General features: G+C 30.9%; 1 protein-coding gene across 1 annotated transcript in view; it reads right to left on the reverse strand.

The window, feature by feature from the left end:
* The window catches only part of LOC124534479 (calmodulin-binding transcription activator 2), an 88,004-nt gene that overhangs the window by 18,384 nt on the left and 51,687 nt on the right, over positions 1-17,933 (reverse strand). Inside the window, exon 3 of the mRNA XM_047110380.1 lies at positions 13,720-13,791. Coding sequence (XP_046966336.1) covers positions 13,720-13,791 — 72 coding nt within the window. The remainder of the gene's footprint in view (positions 1-13,719; positions 13,792-17,933) is intronic.

Below are 17,933 nucleotides of genomic sequence, written 5' to 3' on the forward strand. Positions count from 1 at the left end.
TATGATTGTTAGTCATTTTCAATAAAGCATTTATTCACTACTAGGTTTCGCTCTGTTTCGCTTGAATTTGGGGGGGGAGGGGTCTGTCGTAGGTTTTAGATATAAATCAAAATCAAAATATACTTTATTCAAGTAGGCTTTTAAAAGCACTTTTGAATCGTCATTTAACAACTATTTCAAGCGAAGATACCACCGGTTCGGAAATTAGATTCTACCGAGAAGAACCGTCAATAAACTCAGTAGAATACTCTTTCAACATTTAAATATACAGTCATGTTAATTGATTATAATTTATATATGTAATTTATCCTGCCTGGAAGTGCACAAGTATTAATTCCACGCTTTTTATCATCTGCATAATCTTGTACTGAATAATAAAGACTTCAAGCTTGCTTCATATCAAATTTCATCAAATTCGATTCAGTGGTTTCACATTAAAAGCGTAACAAACAGGCAGACAGCAGACAGAGTTCCTTTCGCATTAATATTTTTTTTCAGACGACTTGATTAATAGATCCAACAATTTCAAATTTATCAAAACCCAAATCTGTTCAATATAGACAATTACGAATACTAAAATGGACTTTTGTTGGGAACAATGTTCAGAAACCATTGTTATGTAACAATGCTTTTTGTCTTTCATCTATTCATATTATATATAGCATGAAAAAATATCAAGGATAATTTTCATCTCAAAAAAGGACGAAATAGAAAAATAAGTATCTCGGATACAACACCTTGTAATAAACTAGATAAGTGAACTAAGTTGAAGGCAATACTTTTAAGCTTTGTGGAAGGAAGTGTATTGGTTAGCGGCTTACTAGTCTAGACTTTTGCGTATAAAAAACAGCTTTATCTCGGTATTTCAAAATAAAAAAATGCGTTAGATAGTTCATTAATAACGATTGGTACAATCCCAAGAGGCACAGAAGATTTTTCACGTTCTTAACTAGTGTGAAATATAATCTTTTATGTGAAAATAAAATTGTATGCTGCTGATCGTTGGGATGCCTTTGACCGAAGTCAATCACATCATGCTTACCATATATTACTTAGTTGTAGACATTTGGCTTAGACTGTCTTTATAGATATCATCTTTTGATAATATTCTAGCTCCATATATTTTAAGTAGCATTAATTCGCACCTGTGCCTATTCGTAGTATCGTGGCTAAAAGGTTGAATTAACAGTGTTACTACAGGTACAAGTGATATAACCAATGGTGATCTCACTAATTTCTAACGACGCCAATATATGAGTAGTCGTGCCCACTTACCATCATGATTACTACTACTTTCGACTCCTTAGGATTAGGTAGGGGACGTGATTCTAATTTAGCAATCAAAGTATTGTCCGAAACAAACTATCAAATATTGGAAGATTTTATTTATCTTATACCTAACTAAAAACCTCATAAACTGTCATGATGATTTCATACGCAGTATTACTAATTTAAAAAAAAAAAGTCATGCGAGTCAAAAACTTTATTATTAGTTATACATATATTGAAGCGTACCCGAAGAAAATTTCAAGCCTGTGATTTTTTAATTTCATCTGACATTAAAAAAAAACAAACGATAATTAAATGATTCTAAAATTATTTATTGAAATTATATTAGGAACCTCCAACAATATTATATCATTTACTCCTGTTACTTGCCATCCATTAAATTAGATTGAAGATCAAATGTGCGAAATAATTCCAAATATATTCAGTGCAATTTAAAAAAAACAAAGCGTAACAATGAATTCATAAATAAAATCCCGCACGCAATATCTTTTAAGAAACGAAAAACAACAAACAAAATAAACGATATACGCGTATAAAAAAATATATTAAAACGTTCCCGCTCCGATGTTTAGTGATGTGAAGAGATTTAATGCAAGCACCATTCATAACGAAACGGAACGCATATAACGAGCAAAGTACGGGCTCATAAACTCCGAGGTTAAAAACGGGGAGGAAAAAAACTAGGAATTCTGAGAATAAACCCGCCCCGACGCCCCATAACAGCCCCTAAATCGACTCACACGCAGTTAAACAACGCAAAATAAGTAATACACAATATTTTAATTTTTAGCGCGAAAGACCGAATGTAAAACGGAGTGCGCCGTAATAACTATCCATTTGTCTTCAAAATGGCGGCAATAAACATGGCGGAATTATTTATGTAATGGCCGCTGGACAGGGTTGCCACTCGGCACGTGTGCTTTATTGTAGATATTGTGGTTTTTCATTAACTCGCCGCTAAAATGATAATTTGTTGTAAATAGGACGAAAATGACACTGTTTTGCAAGGTGACCGCTATTCGTTGACCTAGTTGATGGTGGAAAATTTGTTGTTTAAATTTTTATAAAATTGTATTTATAATTCAACTGAAGGTTCGGACCTTTTTACTAGTTCAAAAAAACGTGATAATATATTATAAGCAAACAATAATTTCAACCAAACAATATATTATTTTGGAAATACTAAAATTAATGACAACGTCGAAACGAAAATGTCATTTCTTTTCGACTCTGCCAAAATAGTGAACTTTCAGTAAAACTATTGGAAATTTCGTTGTTTACAATTGTTTAAGAAACTTTAAAGTGATAAAAAATTACTAACAATTTTAAGCAATAACAGAAACTCTGTTCTACTAGATTTGACAATTATTTTTGGCTACGCAGATTTCGTAACAATATTGTGACCAGTTTCATATTAAGTGAAGTAACTTTGTAACTATTCAAAGTTTAAACTGATCAAGTATCGATAGCTCTAAGTGGCAAGACTTTGTTCAATCTCGTCTGGCAACAAACAAATTCTAAGGCAAAGAGCATTACTTAGCATTGTTCTGTTCTAATTTGAAGGTAAGAAAGCCAGTGTTACAGGCACAAGGGACATAACGTTTCAGTATCCAAAATTGATAGAGCATCAATATGTTTGAGGGATGTTTACTATTTTTCAACCGACTTCCAAAAGGAGGAGGTTATCAATTCGTCTGTATTTTTTTTTTTTTTTTTTTTTTTTTTTTTTATGTTTGTTACCTCATAACTTTTCACTGGGTGGACCGATTTTGATAATTTTTTTTTTGTTTGAAAGGTAGTGCTTCCCGTGGGGTCCCATTTTTTTTATTTTTTTTTCCGATGATGGTATCCATATGAAAACGACATAAGTCTTAAATTTGCATTATGTATATGCGCGACAAATAGGTGAATAACTGAAAATCACGTTAACCAATTTTGATAATTCTTTTTTTATTATAAAATATATACTTCAAGGGTAATTTGGTGAAAGTTTGGTAAGGTTCTGAGCACAGGATCCATGACAAAGTAACGGAACGGAAGGGAACGGAACAATTCTGAGGAGCACGTTAGCGATACTCGGTCGAATCTTTTATTTATAGGTTATTTTGATATTTGAGTCACCTTCCGTAATGTAATGTAATTATCATAGTCGAATATTATAATCAACTAGCTACCCACCCCGGCTTCGCACGGGTGCAATACTGATACTAAATATACTACAGAATTTGTTTATATACGACATCACATCGCAAACTTCTAAAATTATCAGTGTTTCTTTACTATATTGTTCATATATTATATACACAAACCTTCCCCTTGAATCACACTATCTTTTAAAAAAAACCGCATCAAAATCCGTTGCGTAGATTTAAAGATATAGGGACAGAGAAAGCGACTTTGTTTTATACTATGTAGTGATGGAACTCCTATACGGCTCGCAGTTAGGGTGCGATATGGGGCAGAATTTCTTACTATCTTTAATCAAATTTTGTGTATGTGATGTGATGTCATATGATGTACGAAATATAGTTGGTCTTTTTCAAAGTATTTTTGCTGAGTTCGATTACAGCTCTTTCGAGGGATCCTTGTAGTTTACGCCGCGTGACGTATTAAATCCGCATTTTCGAAAGTCTATTTTTGCTTTATTCGCAAGTTTCCTTTGAAATTGTCCTCGAAGTAGTTTCTGACTCATATAAACGGAACGCTTAATCTATACATATTAAAAAAAAATAGTCAACATCAGCTTCACTTAAAATCAAAAAATAAATAAAATTTTAACAAAAAGAAAAACCGACTTCAAACAAAACACTATTTTAAAACAAATGAATATGCACGAAAAAGTAATAAAAATAATTGCGTATTCAACATATTTTTAGAGTCTTCCTAAGTTAAATGAAATGAAAAATATTAGACTACTTAAAAGTCGATTAACGATTATATCATGTAGTTATAATTATTGTTATATTTGGAGTCGGTGTCAGCCAATAAAACCCTACAGTATATCTATCAAAAAACAATACGAGAATACTTTAACAAATATGTTTTTTACAAATTACCTTTTACACAATATACTGGATCAATCAAGGGACTCGTATCGCTTCTTTCTTTTGATTGTTGGGGCAAGGGCACCGTGGCTGACACCGGCTCCAAATATACCAATAATTATAACTACATGATATAATCGTTAATCGACTTTTAAGTAGTCTAATATTTTTCATTTCATTTAACTTAGGAAGACTCTAAAAATATGTTGAATACGCAATTATTTTTATTACTTTTTCGTGCATATTCATTTGTTTTAAAATAGTGTTTTGTTTGAAGTCGGTTTTTCTTTTTGTTAAAATTTTATTTATTAAAGTTTATGACAATAAAGGCGTTAGAAATTGTAAGAATCCCTTAGATTACCAACGCCTATGGCCTATAAGCACATACAAGATCTGTAGTTAATTGTCTCATTTAACCTTCAAATCACAACGCAACGGTACGAAATAATGCTACAAAAAATATGTGGCGGTAGAATGTGGTGAGAGAGTGGTATTTTCATATACCTACGGTCTTGCCCAAATGCCTGTAAAGTACGACACAATAACGCATACATACATCTAAATGTATGTATGCGTTATTGTGTGTTATTACGTTTGTGTAAAGATCTTATTCACATAAGAAATAAATATTGGTAATTTGGGATAGCATACTTCATTCGGATGTGATCAGTTTTACGAATTTTGCCATTGCTACATCTAAGTTGTGTCGCACTATACGTCAACTATGGTAAGCATGAATTGTTCGGCTTCAATCAAAGGTATTTCAATGGTTAGTAGCATACAATTCTATTTTTACATAAAAGACTATTTTTCACACTATTTCAGAAAATGAAAAATCCTCTATTTATCTTTGTATTGTACTCATTTGTCGAACTGTCTGTAAGAATATATTTAAATATCTAATATTAATTTTAGTAATAATTATGAATGCTATTACACAAAATAAATTTAACATAGCAGCCTTTTCTAAATCTTTAGAATTTGAGCTTCAGTTTCGATAACTAACTCGTCATTAATATTTGATATAAGATTCAAAATAATTACAATATATTCTAAAATAGATTAAAATCATATAATACAGTAAATATCTATATATCATTTTCATTTTTCATCGATATGTTACCACGGGTTAGGACGTAAAACAAAAGCCTTCAAACATAAAATATAACTCCAAATACATTATAACTTTCATTCTAAATCAATTTACATTATTTGTAAATAAAAAAAAACTACAGTACGAACTGACCCAGTTTCGAAAAGATTTCCCCAAGGGCTATATGTATATATTCAGATAGTCTATTTGAATGTCATAAATATTTAACTATATTTATTGTTATTGTTAAATAAACACGCAACATATATAAATTAGTATGTAAATCCTCGCTGAATTTATTTGAAAATCCACGAGATATTTAAGGGAGATAGATGTTTAGAATATATACCTGGGTATAAACTATATGTTAATCATTATCATTACCTAGTATAAAACAAAGTCGCTTACCGCTGCCTGTCCCTATGTATGCTCAGATCTTTAAAATTACGCGACGGTTTTTAATAGCGTTTTTTAATGGAAAGAGTGATTCTAGGTGAAGGTTTTTGTATTAAAAGTTTCTAAGGTGATGTAGTAAATAAACAGAATCTGTTGTACTTTTAGTATCAGTATTGTACCCGTGCGAAGCCGGGGCGGGCAGCTAGAAAAATATATTAAATGATTGTAACGAGATTTAAATATAGAATTAATAACATACTGGTTTTAAACGTTCATAAAAACTGCAGATAGAAATGTTATTTTCAGATTTGACGTAACTTTTCATTTGAAAAAAAATCCTTTTATATTTTTTTATTTCTGAAAAACCACACCCACCTCTCAATCTTTATAGATTTCATTGTTTAAAATCCATCCAGTTGTCAAGTTAGAGTTGCAATATATTTAGATTTATGATTAAAATTGAAAAATTACTATAAGATTCACTTGGTGGATTTACTTGGTGGTAGGGCTTTGTGCAAGCCCGTCTGGGTAGGTACCACCCACTCATCAGATATTCTACCGCTAAACAACAGTACGCAGTATTGATGTGTTCCGGTTTGAAGGGTGAGTGAGCCAGTGTAACTATAGGTAAAAGGGACATAGCATCTTAGTTCCCAAGGTTGGTGGCGCATTGACAATGTAAGGAATAGTTAATATTTCTTACAGCGTCATTGTCTATGGGTGATGGTGACCACTTACCATCCGGTGGCCCATATGCTCTTCCGCCAACATAATCCATATAAATACTAATAATTATAAAACATGTATTTCGTTTTAGGTCGGACCTAAAATTACTTTTCAATAATCAATTTATTTATAATAAAAACAATATACTATAATGTAGATAACATAATGATACAACAAAATCATAATATATTGTAATATTATTGTATCATCAACCGTTGACAGCAATCAAGTGAGAAACTAATTTAAAATTTATCAATGTTCTAGAACGTTCTATCATATTATTTGATCAAAAGTAATTACTATGATGTAGTTACATATTCTTACTAACTATATAAACAATTCCTAGTAATATTTGATCTTCGATCAGCGTGAGCGCTTGGCCAGAATCTAAGAAACTAAGCATAGTTACATGAATATATCGTGGAATAGACTACAGCTCTCTCCGTTTTAAAAAAACGTATGTGTTTTGTTTAGAGATTCTCTATTCAGCTGAATTTTTATAAATACATAGAAAATATATTTTGAAACAATTTAAAAATTATATTTATTAAAAATAAATACACCAATATTAGAATCACACAACGAACATACAGAAACATATTTACAATAATAATAAAATATCGTTATTATTAGCCTTTATAAAACCTGACTCTTATCATTTTCCAGACTTCAATAAATATTATTTCAACCGTTGAAATAATATTTAACAACACATACGTACTGAGTATCTCATACACAAAACAGTTTAAGATACTCAGTAGAATCCCAAACATAATATACTCATTCGGTTACTATAAATCCAGTTCAATCCAGTTCAATCCAGTTCAATCCAGTTCAATCCAGTTGTTACAAGTTTCATTGAGACATGTCAACGCGTCTCATTGAGAAAAGTCAAGTGAGCCGAACACGACAAAATAATTAAAAATAAGATTTTGTTCTGTTAATAAAATAAGAATCGAATTTTTCTGAACGGTTGTAATACTAAAAATAAACAAGTAGGCATTGTGAGTTATTAAATATACTGGGCTAATGGACGTTTCTTTGAAATAATTATGTATTCAGATTTTCATTCATTTAATCGTACATTCAGGCGAATGTTTGTAGGCAGCGTTTTTCATATGAGTTGGATTAAAAAAAAACATTTAATACCTCCTATAACAAACGAAATGATTACAATCATAGTAACATGAACGATACAATAAAATATAATGAAAACTACAACAGCCTGTAAATTTTCCACTGATAGGCTAAGGCCTCCTCTCTATTTGAGGAGAAGGTTTGGGACATATTCCACAACGCTGTTGCAATGAGGGTTGATGGAATATACACGTGGCAGAATTTCTATGAAATTAGACACATGCAGGTTTCCTCACGATGTTTTCCTTCATGACCACGAGATGAATTGTAAATACAAATTAAACACATTAATATTCAGTGGTGCTCGTCTGGGTTTGAACCCGTAATCATCGGTTAAGATGCACGCGTTCTAACCACTGGGCCATCTCGGCTAATCATCATAAATAAATTAGTATGAATTGAAACTTTTTCCAAAACATCCCAGTTAAAAAAAATCAAGCACGTACATTCATAAAATAATCCAAATTCCTAATATATATTTTATTAAAAAAAAATAAGGAAATCCTCCACGTACCAGGCGCTGATTTAACTTTCAAAGTTTGATAGATTGATTGTCATCAATATCTCAGCGGTAGAAGTGAGAACATATCACAGATGTTCGGAAAATTTCGAATCGAATCTATAAAGCTATCAATTTGACAAGCTTACCAAACTTACCTCCTAGATGCTCGTATGATGTTATTCATTTATATATGTTATAAGTGAAAACTTTTAGTTTGTTAACGAGTATTTATAAGCTGCGTACTAATATTAAAACTTACGTCTATTTTTCTATATAAATACTAATATTATAAAAAGGAAAACTTCGTTTGTAATGAATAGTCTCAATAACTATCGGACCGATTTAAAAAATTCTTTCACTATTCGAAAGCTACATTTACCCACGAGTAACATAGGCTATGTTTATTGCTAGAAAAGGTAATCCTTGCTAAAACTTAAGTAACGTAAGCCAAGGTGGTAAAAAAAGTTATGTCAACCCGTGCGAAGCTGGGACGGTTCACTATTTTTAAATAATGTAGATGATCGTCCTTTAAACTGGAACATAATAATACAAAGCATTACTATTCGACAGTAGTATATGTTATTTAAGCGGACTTCCATAATACCATAACACCAAGTTTGAAACCTACTATAATAGGGATGATGCAGTATTGGATAATATGCCTCAATTACAAATGATCTTCATTGTAAGGTTAAAATAAGTCCAATTGAATTGACAAAGTCAGACAATGTTATTACAATAAATTGTAACATTGTTTTATCGAATCCTTAGAAGTTTTCAAATAAAATATCAAAGTAGGTTTAGGTTTACACACATACATACAGTTATGTGATAACATTAATTAAAGTAATAATGTGCAATTAGTCGTCGTTGCCATTCTATGATATATCTACATATTAAAAAATAAGTGTACCCTTTATCATTATAAAATTATATTTTATTGCCAGTTAAAAAATACATAAAATGTGATTCTGCGTAATATTAATTCTAATAGAACTATTTTATGGAAAACCAAAAAGTTACATAGGAGTACTTTTTATTGATATCAGAACAATTTGCTTATTAATATTTATAAAAACATCTGAGCATCATACTTAGTTGAGCATTACTTTAATTCCAGCTATAGTGGTCCACGTAAATTCTACACACATAAAATTTTTAGTTTTTTAATTCGAATTCAGATCACAATAACTCTTACTATAATATTAGATTATTTAAAATTTACATGAATAGTAAAGACTCGGTGACCATTATAAAATGGCATTTGGAAATGCCATTAAACCCGCGGCAGGTTTAGGTTTCACGCCAAAATGTCGACGGGTAATTGAATTTCTGATTGCATCGTTGCACCCGAGTGTTCAGTGTAACAGGTGTCAATACTTGTGACGTGTGTTATAACACTTACATCTGCGAGTGTACTTTTCTACCACAGATCAAAATTTTTATTTGGAAGTGACATATGGCACTTTCGAACTTGCCTATTATTACAAGGAATAAAAAATCGATGTTTATTTACAAATATCCGTAAAGTTGAATTCCAGTGAAGCACCACTTATTGTCATGTGCTTAATTCACCATGTTTGGCTGTAAAAAAACGTGTAACACCTTGCACGGTTCGCATTGTTGCCAAATGTGAATTCACCAATCCACTTTGGAGCGGCGTGTTGGAATAAGAACTAAATCTATTCTCAAGAATGAAGAATGACCCGATACTTTTGTTTACTTGTATTAATTCTTCAGATTATTTTATATTTTTTTCGTTGTCCATAGTTTGAAAAAAGTATATTTCTTTAAATTATACATTCGATTTTCGAAATCAGTTTATATTAAATGGACAAGCTATATTACATAGTCATAAGGATTAATAATAGCAATTTGAAGAAAATGGCTTCGCAATAAGATTTCCTAATTTTAATACATAAAAAATAATAATTATGAGTGTACCTTAAAATATAAGTACCTTAATACCTACAATTTTCTAGTTTATTCTTTTGATGTCCCAAGATTTAACATTAGCAAATTATTTATACAAATCGTCGATTTACGCTCTTTCTATTAGTGAAAGTTTCAGCAAAATCTGTTAAACGATTTTAAAGAAGAATACACACAAACGCTATATTATTACATTAGCAGTAGTATACACATTATTTTTCTTACTTGTAGAACTAATTTAATAACTGCCTTCAACAATAAATCAATTGTTACAAAAAAATAGATCTTAAATGTTAAACAAAAAAAACCTACAGTTATATTAGCATGTTTCTAAAACAAATACCTGTGCCAGAGATTTCATCAAACAAAATGCTTTCAAACATTTTTCCGTTTCAACTCGATACCACTTTTAACCTCACACTTCGAGACAGCACAGTCGCATTTAAAATGTATGAATCTAGCCTCGTGACTATCATATCCGATAATATTCCTCATATTTGATAAATCATACCGGTATACGGTATTACCGGCCACTTCCGATGTTACCGAAAGGCTTATTCAGTATTACCGGATTCCAGTTACAACCGGTATTGAAACTGGATTATTCCAGTAAACTACGTTATGTGTGACATTATTACTAAATCCTATTAGAGATCGACCTTTAGAACAGACACATCTCAACTATATGCTGTATATGTATCGTGTGTAATAGTTACATGATTAATAATCACAAAGTATTTATGGTATAATATTCTGTTTAATTAAATAATAGCTTAACTCTTTGATTTTGACGTTTTAATGCTTTTTTTTCATTATTATTAAATTATTTGGCATTGGTTTAAAAATTAAAGAACATCTACTAACAATCTAATAATATTTTGAGATAAATCACAGGTGACCACAAAGGTCATGATGATAATGATTATGATGATTCTATCGTAGATAAAATGAGGTTCTTTTGAATATTGTTTATAGAAAACGTCAAAATATTATTATATTTGATGCGTAAGATCTTTCCACTTTTTTGGCATTTTAATTTCGTGAAAAGGGACAGAAATATGTTACGGTAAACTGGTGAAGCCCGCGCTATTTGATCGGACCAATGAACGCGCGCTGTAATAGTATTAGCCAAGTCTCCCGAGTTAAAATTATAATGATGTCTGTTAATATTAAGTAAGATGTAACTAAATAATTAGTTTAATAGTAAAGTATAGCGTCTATTTTATTATGTACCAAACTTGATAATCATTCAAAAATTATCAAAATTTAAAGCGAATGAAACTTATACAATAACAATAATTACATACTAAATCTTTGACACGTGCTGTTCTTACAGTTAAGTCAAGTTATTCAGGTCGACATTACAAAAGAAATCGTTCGTTCTATTAGTATAGATGTCAGCCATTTCGTATTTTAACAAATACGCAACGACGTCGATGCATAAACGCTTAAAAATCACAAATTCAGAGCTAGGATCGAAAGCATCGAAATCAAATTAAGCCTTCGACGTTCCTTCACAAGTCGGAGTTATTCCGCCAATTTGGACACAACTCGCCATGTCACTGAGATTTTTCTTTGATGTTTAAAACGAAAAAAGATTATTCTACGTATTCGAAAAATCTTTTGGACAAATGCCATTTTCACGGATATTTTAAAATCTAGAATAAATTAGCAATGAATTGTTACTGCGTTGCATATTCATAAGTTGTCATAACAGGCGTTAGTTCTTGTAATTCTTGTATAGCGGTCACTGAAAATCAGCTTTGTAACCCGAGAACGCAATATACAGCATATTAGGTTGTAAATACAATCTGAATTCGATGCAGCATTTTTCATAGCGTAACCTTTAACAATTAAAATGTATCTGTGCCTGTTGAATCTTATGTCGTATTGCTTGTTTACTTTAAAACATTATTGTAATGTATGTAATATTGTTATGAAATATTTACAGTAACTGTAACAGCCTCAGTAAATAAATAAATATTGTACAACATCACATACATTACTCTGATCCCAATGTAAGTAACTAAAGCACTTGTGTTATGGAAAATCAGAAGTAACGACGGTACCACAAACACCCAGACCCAAGACAACATAGAAAACAAATGAATTTTCTACATCGACTCGACCGGGAATCGAACTTAGGACATCAGAGTGGCGTACCCATGAAAACCGGTGTACACACTACTCGACCATGGAGGTCGTCATCCTCTTCTCTATACTAATCTAAGGAGAAGAGTTTTGAAGCTTATTCTACGGCGTTGCTCTAATGTGGGTTGATGGATACACGTCTGGCAGAATTTCATAATCATTAGACAAATCCAAGTCTCATTCTCAGTCTCACGATGTTTCCCTTCTCCCACGAATACAAACTGAATTGTTAACTTACGTTAATAAAATAGCACATGAAATATCTGTGCTTGGTTCGATTTGAACCCAGAATCATCGATTAAATTGTACGAGTTCTTACGAGTCAGGTGTCTCAGCTCAATGCATATTATTCATTAATTAATTTCTAACAATAATAATCACTTAAAAGTATTTTAAATGCACCCATTCCTTTCATGTCATAACTCTAACCTTGACATCGGAAGAATTGCTGTTAAGCCATATAATTGACTTATAGAGGCGTGTTTATTATGATAAAAGCTTCTATGCCTCTTGTATGTGTGTACAAAAAATGCATATATAACGTCGTCAATGAACATCAAACTTTTACTGTATATAGACGGCAATTTGGTTACAACATAAGCTATAAGTTGACATATAATCTTCTATATATAGAATAAAATTTAAGTATAAATTTGTATTATAAAAAGAGCCGTTTACTAAATTCGTATGTGTAACGACACGGTACATAGACCAAAATAAAATGTCTTACAATTTTTGACATTGTCTGTTTCTTCCAGCTAATATCTGGTATAGCTGAACCGATTTTGTCGGGACTCTCACTGGTAGATAGCTGGTGCAATAAGGAGTAACTTAGGCTGCTTTTATTTTAGAATTATATATAAAATAATAATAAAGTCACGTGGAGTGCGACTTATCACAACTTGAGTTTACCTTCACAATAACTTTTAGAGAAATTCAAACGCGTAAAGCCGCAGGCGTTGCTAGTTATCTATAAAGGACATCGGGAATGCCGAGAGTTGAGGCATAACATGCATTAACAATGCGCTGTCAACCATGAGGCTTAAGTTGTCACTCATGACATTACATCGACTACCTTACACCATAAGGAGAATGAATGAGTGAACGCTATAGATAATGTTTATCTATATATAATGAGGCAAAGACAAAGCAGCTACGTATCTTTGCCTTCGATAAACTTTTTACTAGCTACTTACGAGATTTAGTTTTGTCAGTAAAATATTTTGCAAATAACGCTGTACGAAATGTGCGAATTCATACATATTGCTCAGATTCCCAGTGATATGTTATGTTTTATCCTTATTGTACATATAAAACAGACTCTCATTATAAAATAAATGTATTAAAACTCTTTGGTTGAATCCTGAAGTACTTTTTAGTACGTTTTACTTGATTAAAAATATCACTTATTTTTTTAGAAAATGTTATGTAACAAGAAGTTGACTTACCTGTAAGAGCCAGTAACATCTTCGATGGAATGTCGGCAGGATGGCTGAATGGACGTAACATCCGTAGATGCACTGTAAATAAAAAAAAAAAAGTTTCAACAAGTTTCACACGGTATCGGGAATTATTACTGTTTTTCAAACACTCCAAGAACTATAACCTACTAATATAACCTTCAACTTTATGTATTGGATATTAGGCCTAACATAACATCCTTTAAATCGTAACAATGCATTAACTTAGTCTAATATCCAGATGATCTTTTTCACAAAGCTTTACCAATAGTAAACTAGTAATACCATCGTTGAGGTTTCAAGAGGTAATTTCTTCATACCCCAACATTGAAAAATATATAACCTTTTTTCTTACAAATACCTAATAATTGAAAAAAATCATACCTATCATACCTTGAAGCATACAAAGCTCTCAACGGCTACAACTGAATATATTATTCGACGTACGCGATCCGACCACGTATTAGTTTGGCTATGCAAGAGGGAACTTTGACCACAAATATTATACTTTCAAATTTTTATTCTGAACATCGCTCAGGACGGACTGGCCACGCAAAGTGATTGTGAGGATAAAAAAAAAATTCACGATGTTCAAAATTCGAACGATGCTTCGAATGATTGAAATATTTTTAAAAATTTTAAAAAAGATTTTAAGCATTCATGTTTCTACGAAGAACGCTTTTTTTTTTTAAATTCGTAAGCGTATAAATTGTGTACATTTTTTTTTACAATTTAACAAAATACGATATAGTCTGACTACACTATCAACCATTTGTCACTATAAGCAACAAAATCCTTTTCGTAAGCAATTTCATCTACTAACTTGAAACAATTATAGAAAAAATAATTATAACGCAAAAGCATTTTCATCCAGTCAATATGCATAGGCTATATTATTCGATCCCTTTATTTAAGTCTTTTTGAACTATTTTGTTAGCTGTCATGTACATTGCATATAGAACCAAATATTCTTCATGTATTTTGTTTTGATTTAATGAGATCGTCATTGATTGTTAATACTTTACCAAATTGCATAAGAAAATTGCAAATATAATACTAGCATTCAAACAAAAATATCTAAACATCTACAACATATAAAACCTCTTTCAATACCATAAACGTCATAACGATCACTATTAAACATACCAGTAACAAGTAATACAATAATTTCAACAATAAAACCCTCAGCTGAAGTGTACGCCGTAATAGCCCTCGACAAACTGTAAATTACGCTCTTTGCACTTTGTTATTGGTACATAATGCGTTAATAAATAACTCGAAAACTAATTTTGCTAAATTAATTACCATTTAAACTTGAGGGCGAACAAAATTGAGCACTACCACTGATTATAGCCAATTTATCCTTCAAAAGCTTTTAATTATTGGATTTCGATGACGAAATTTTGGTATGTTTATAAGAAAAAATATTGCTCATTAAATCTGATTCAATAACTTACACACAGTAATCTACATTATAGATATTGCATAATGGTCTATTTCGACTGTATTTTATCAAATAAGTTTTTCAGTATCATCAAATTTGGAAGAACATTTTTGTGATATAATAACATATCCAGCGACATTCTTCTAAATTTTATAGCATTATACAAAATAAATATATTTGAAGATGAAGTAAAAAAATCTCATTTATTGAATGACAAACATCTCCTAGTTGAGGGTCCTGGTAGAGGGCCGTTTAAAATAATCTCCAACGTTACAATCAAATAAAAATAATCCATTCAAAGAAAATGACGTAAAAATTCGGCTAGTTTTAGCAAAAACCGAATCATCAATCTAATGAAACGATTCACCCACAATCCGCTCATTTGGGGTCCAGTCCAATCGAATAGATAACCTATAAACCTGGCAAATGGACGGGCCTAAATCGTTTCAACTGCCGAATCGTATTTTGTGGCACCATTCCACCCAATAACCGGTTCTGAAGTGGATTTTTCGGTTAGGATTTCCGTATGATGTTTGCTATAAGGTTTAAGTGTTGAGAGAGTTACGGATGGGTGTTTTCATGTTTGCTTAGAATACCCCGGACGAATAGTTCGATTTATTTTAGAAATAACTTTAAATACGAGAGAATCTTGGGAACGGTTGCGTTTAATTCGTTTTGGTGTTTTGTCGGTATTTTTCATAAAAAAGTGGGTACGTCAGGAGTGTTGATTCATTTATTTGTAAGTGAATGTTTTTTTGTTACTGGTGGTGAGACGTTTCAGCTAATGTTTGACAAAAATACCTTAAGTTAATTTATTATTAATCTATAAACATTAATAAATAATTAGAAAAGTAATTTCTTTCTTATTTGCCATTGTCCCTAATTTTCCTTTCTATTTAATTTTAATTTAATACCTTTAGAGCTAAAATCATATTTGCTATGATAAATCTTTAATTTCATTTGAAGCTTCAACGATTTCTTATAAATTATTTAATTTATATTTCGAATACCAAGCAGATGATTCTTTTTTTTTTAATTTTTTTTTATTTGGCATTTATAATAATAAAGTATATTAGATAATACACAATTTTAATAAAAACTCCTTGTACATACAACAAGCTTTCTTAAGAATTATTTTCCGAACAATAAATGTCTTAAGTTCTATTCTTGTGCCATGGAATAACAATGCCTGTTCGTGAGTGAATTAGACTTTTACGACTCAGACCAATCCAATATATGTAACGCTAATCTTCAAACGAACATTATATGAGAAAAATCTTTGATTCAATTCGTATGATATATTTTACGAGGAAACATGAAAATATTTGACGTGTGTCTTTTAAAATCTAAAGCAAAGACGTTAGAAAATATATAGTATCAATATATATAAAAAACTTTAATAATATATATATTTATATTGTAAAATCATTTATAATCTTTGTACAATTTGTTCAGGGATTCTAAAGATGAATATATACGACCTGCCCCGGCTTCGCACGGGTGCGATGTTATGACCTCATAGAAACTTCTAAAATTATTAGTGTTTCGTTACTAAATTGTCCATGTTTTGTATATAAAAACCTTCCCCTCGAATCACTCTATCTATTAAAAAAACCGCATCAAAATCCGTTGCGTAGTTTTAAAGATTTAAGTATACGAAGGGATATAGGGACTGAAAAAGCAACTTTGTTATATACTACGTAGTGATTCGTACCCTAAGATGTTAAAATTATAAAGAAAACATTATTTAATGCCATTAAACATTATTTATTATTTTAAATATAAAAACTCTTTATTCGAAATATAGCTAACAACAAAATGTGGTAACAAAACATCTCTCCAAAGTTTAGAAACTTCATAATAAATTCAATGACAGACGAAAACAGATTTTGGTATCAGAGCTGCATTTAATTAGGCTTACCACTAAGCCAGCAGATATTTATTGGAATTTAAATTAACACGGAATTCCAAATTACTTCCGACTATGTTTTATTGCAGCGTTCGAATATTTGTCAGTTCCTGAAAAGATGATCGAAATATCATATGAAATAAATAATAAATATGAGATAATAAGCAAAGCATGTTTTTATGTATTAGTGATCGTATTATATTAGATGAAATAAAATTAATCGCTAATTAAATTCATAACTTTCATTGGTAAAAATTCATTTTTCATTTTTTGATTATTAATATGATTTTTTTGTAATTAGAATAAGAAACAATTATCTACCTAAAATCTGGGAAGGAACTGACTTCCAAAATTCAACGAAAAAAAGATGAACCTGATGACAACTGACCTTTCATTCATTCATTTTAAATGTAATATACGAAACATTAAATGCGTAATAATCCCAGTTATTGCATTGAATGGTTCACATACAAACATAAGCGATTCCTTAAGCACTTGACTTATAAAAGTGATTTAGAACCAACTTAAAGCGGCTCTCCGTATCCCTACCAGCACCCTTAAGTCACGTACAGCCGGTAGACAAAGCTAGTTTTCAGTATAATATATCACCCGGCCACTTGATCAGATTGTGACTCTTTTGATATTATTCTTTTAATTAAAGATTTTATTGACTAAGATACTTGTTGGTATAAAATGCTACTCTCTTGAAGTCCATATTTAGGTATATATGGAGGCATTGCAATCTTATATAATTAAACATGATAATGTTATAATTAAAAAGAACAATAGAATAGAAAAAATAAATCGTTTCTTGGAAATTTATTTGCATTTAATTTTATTTGTATTTCG

The sequence above is a fragment of the Vanessa cardui genome, chromosome 12 (assembly GCF_905220365.1).
Source record: "Vanessa cardui chromosome 12, ilVanCard2.1, whole genome shotgun sequence".
Lineage (NCBI taxonomy): Eukaryota > Metazoa > Arthropoda > Insecta > Lepidoptera > Nymphalidae > Vanessa > Vanessa cardui.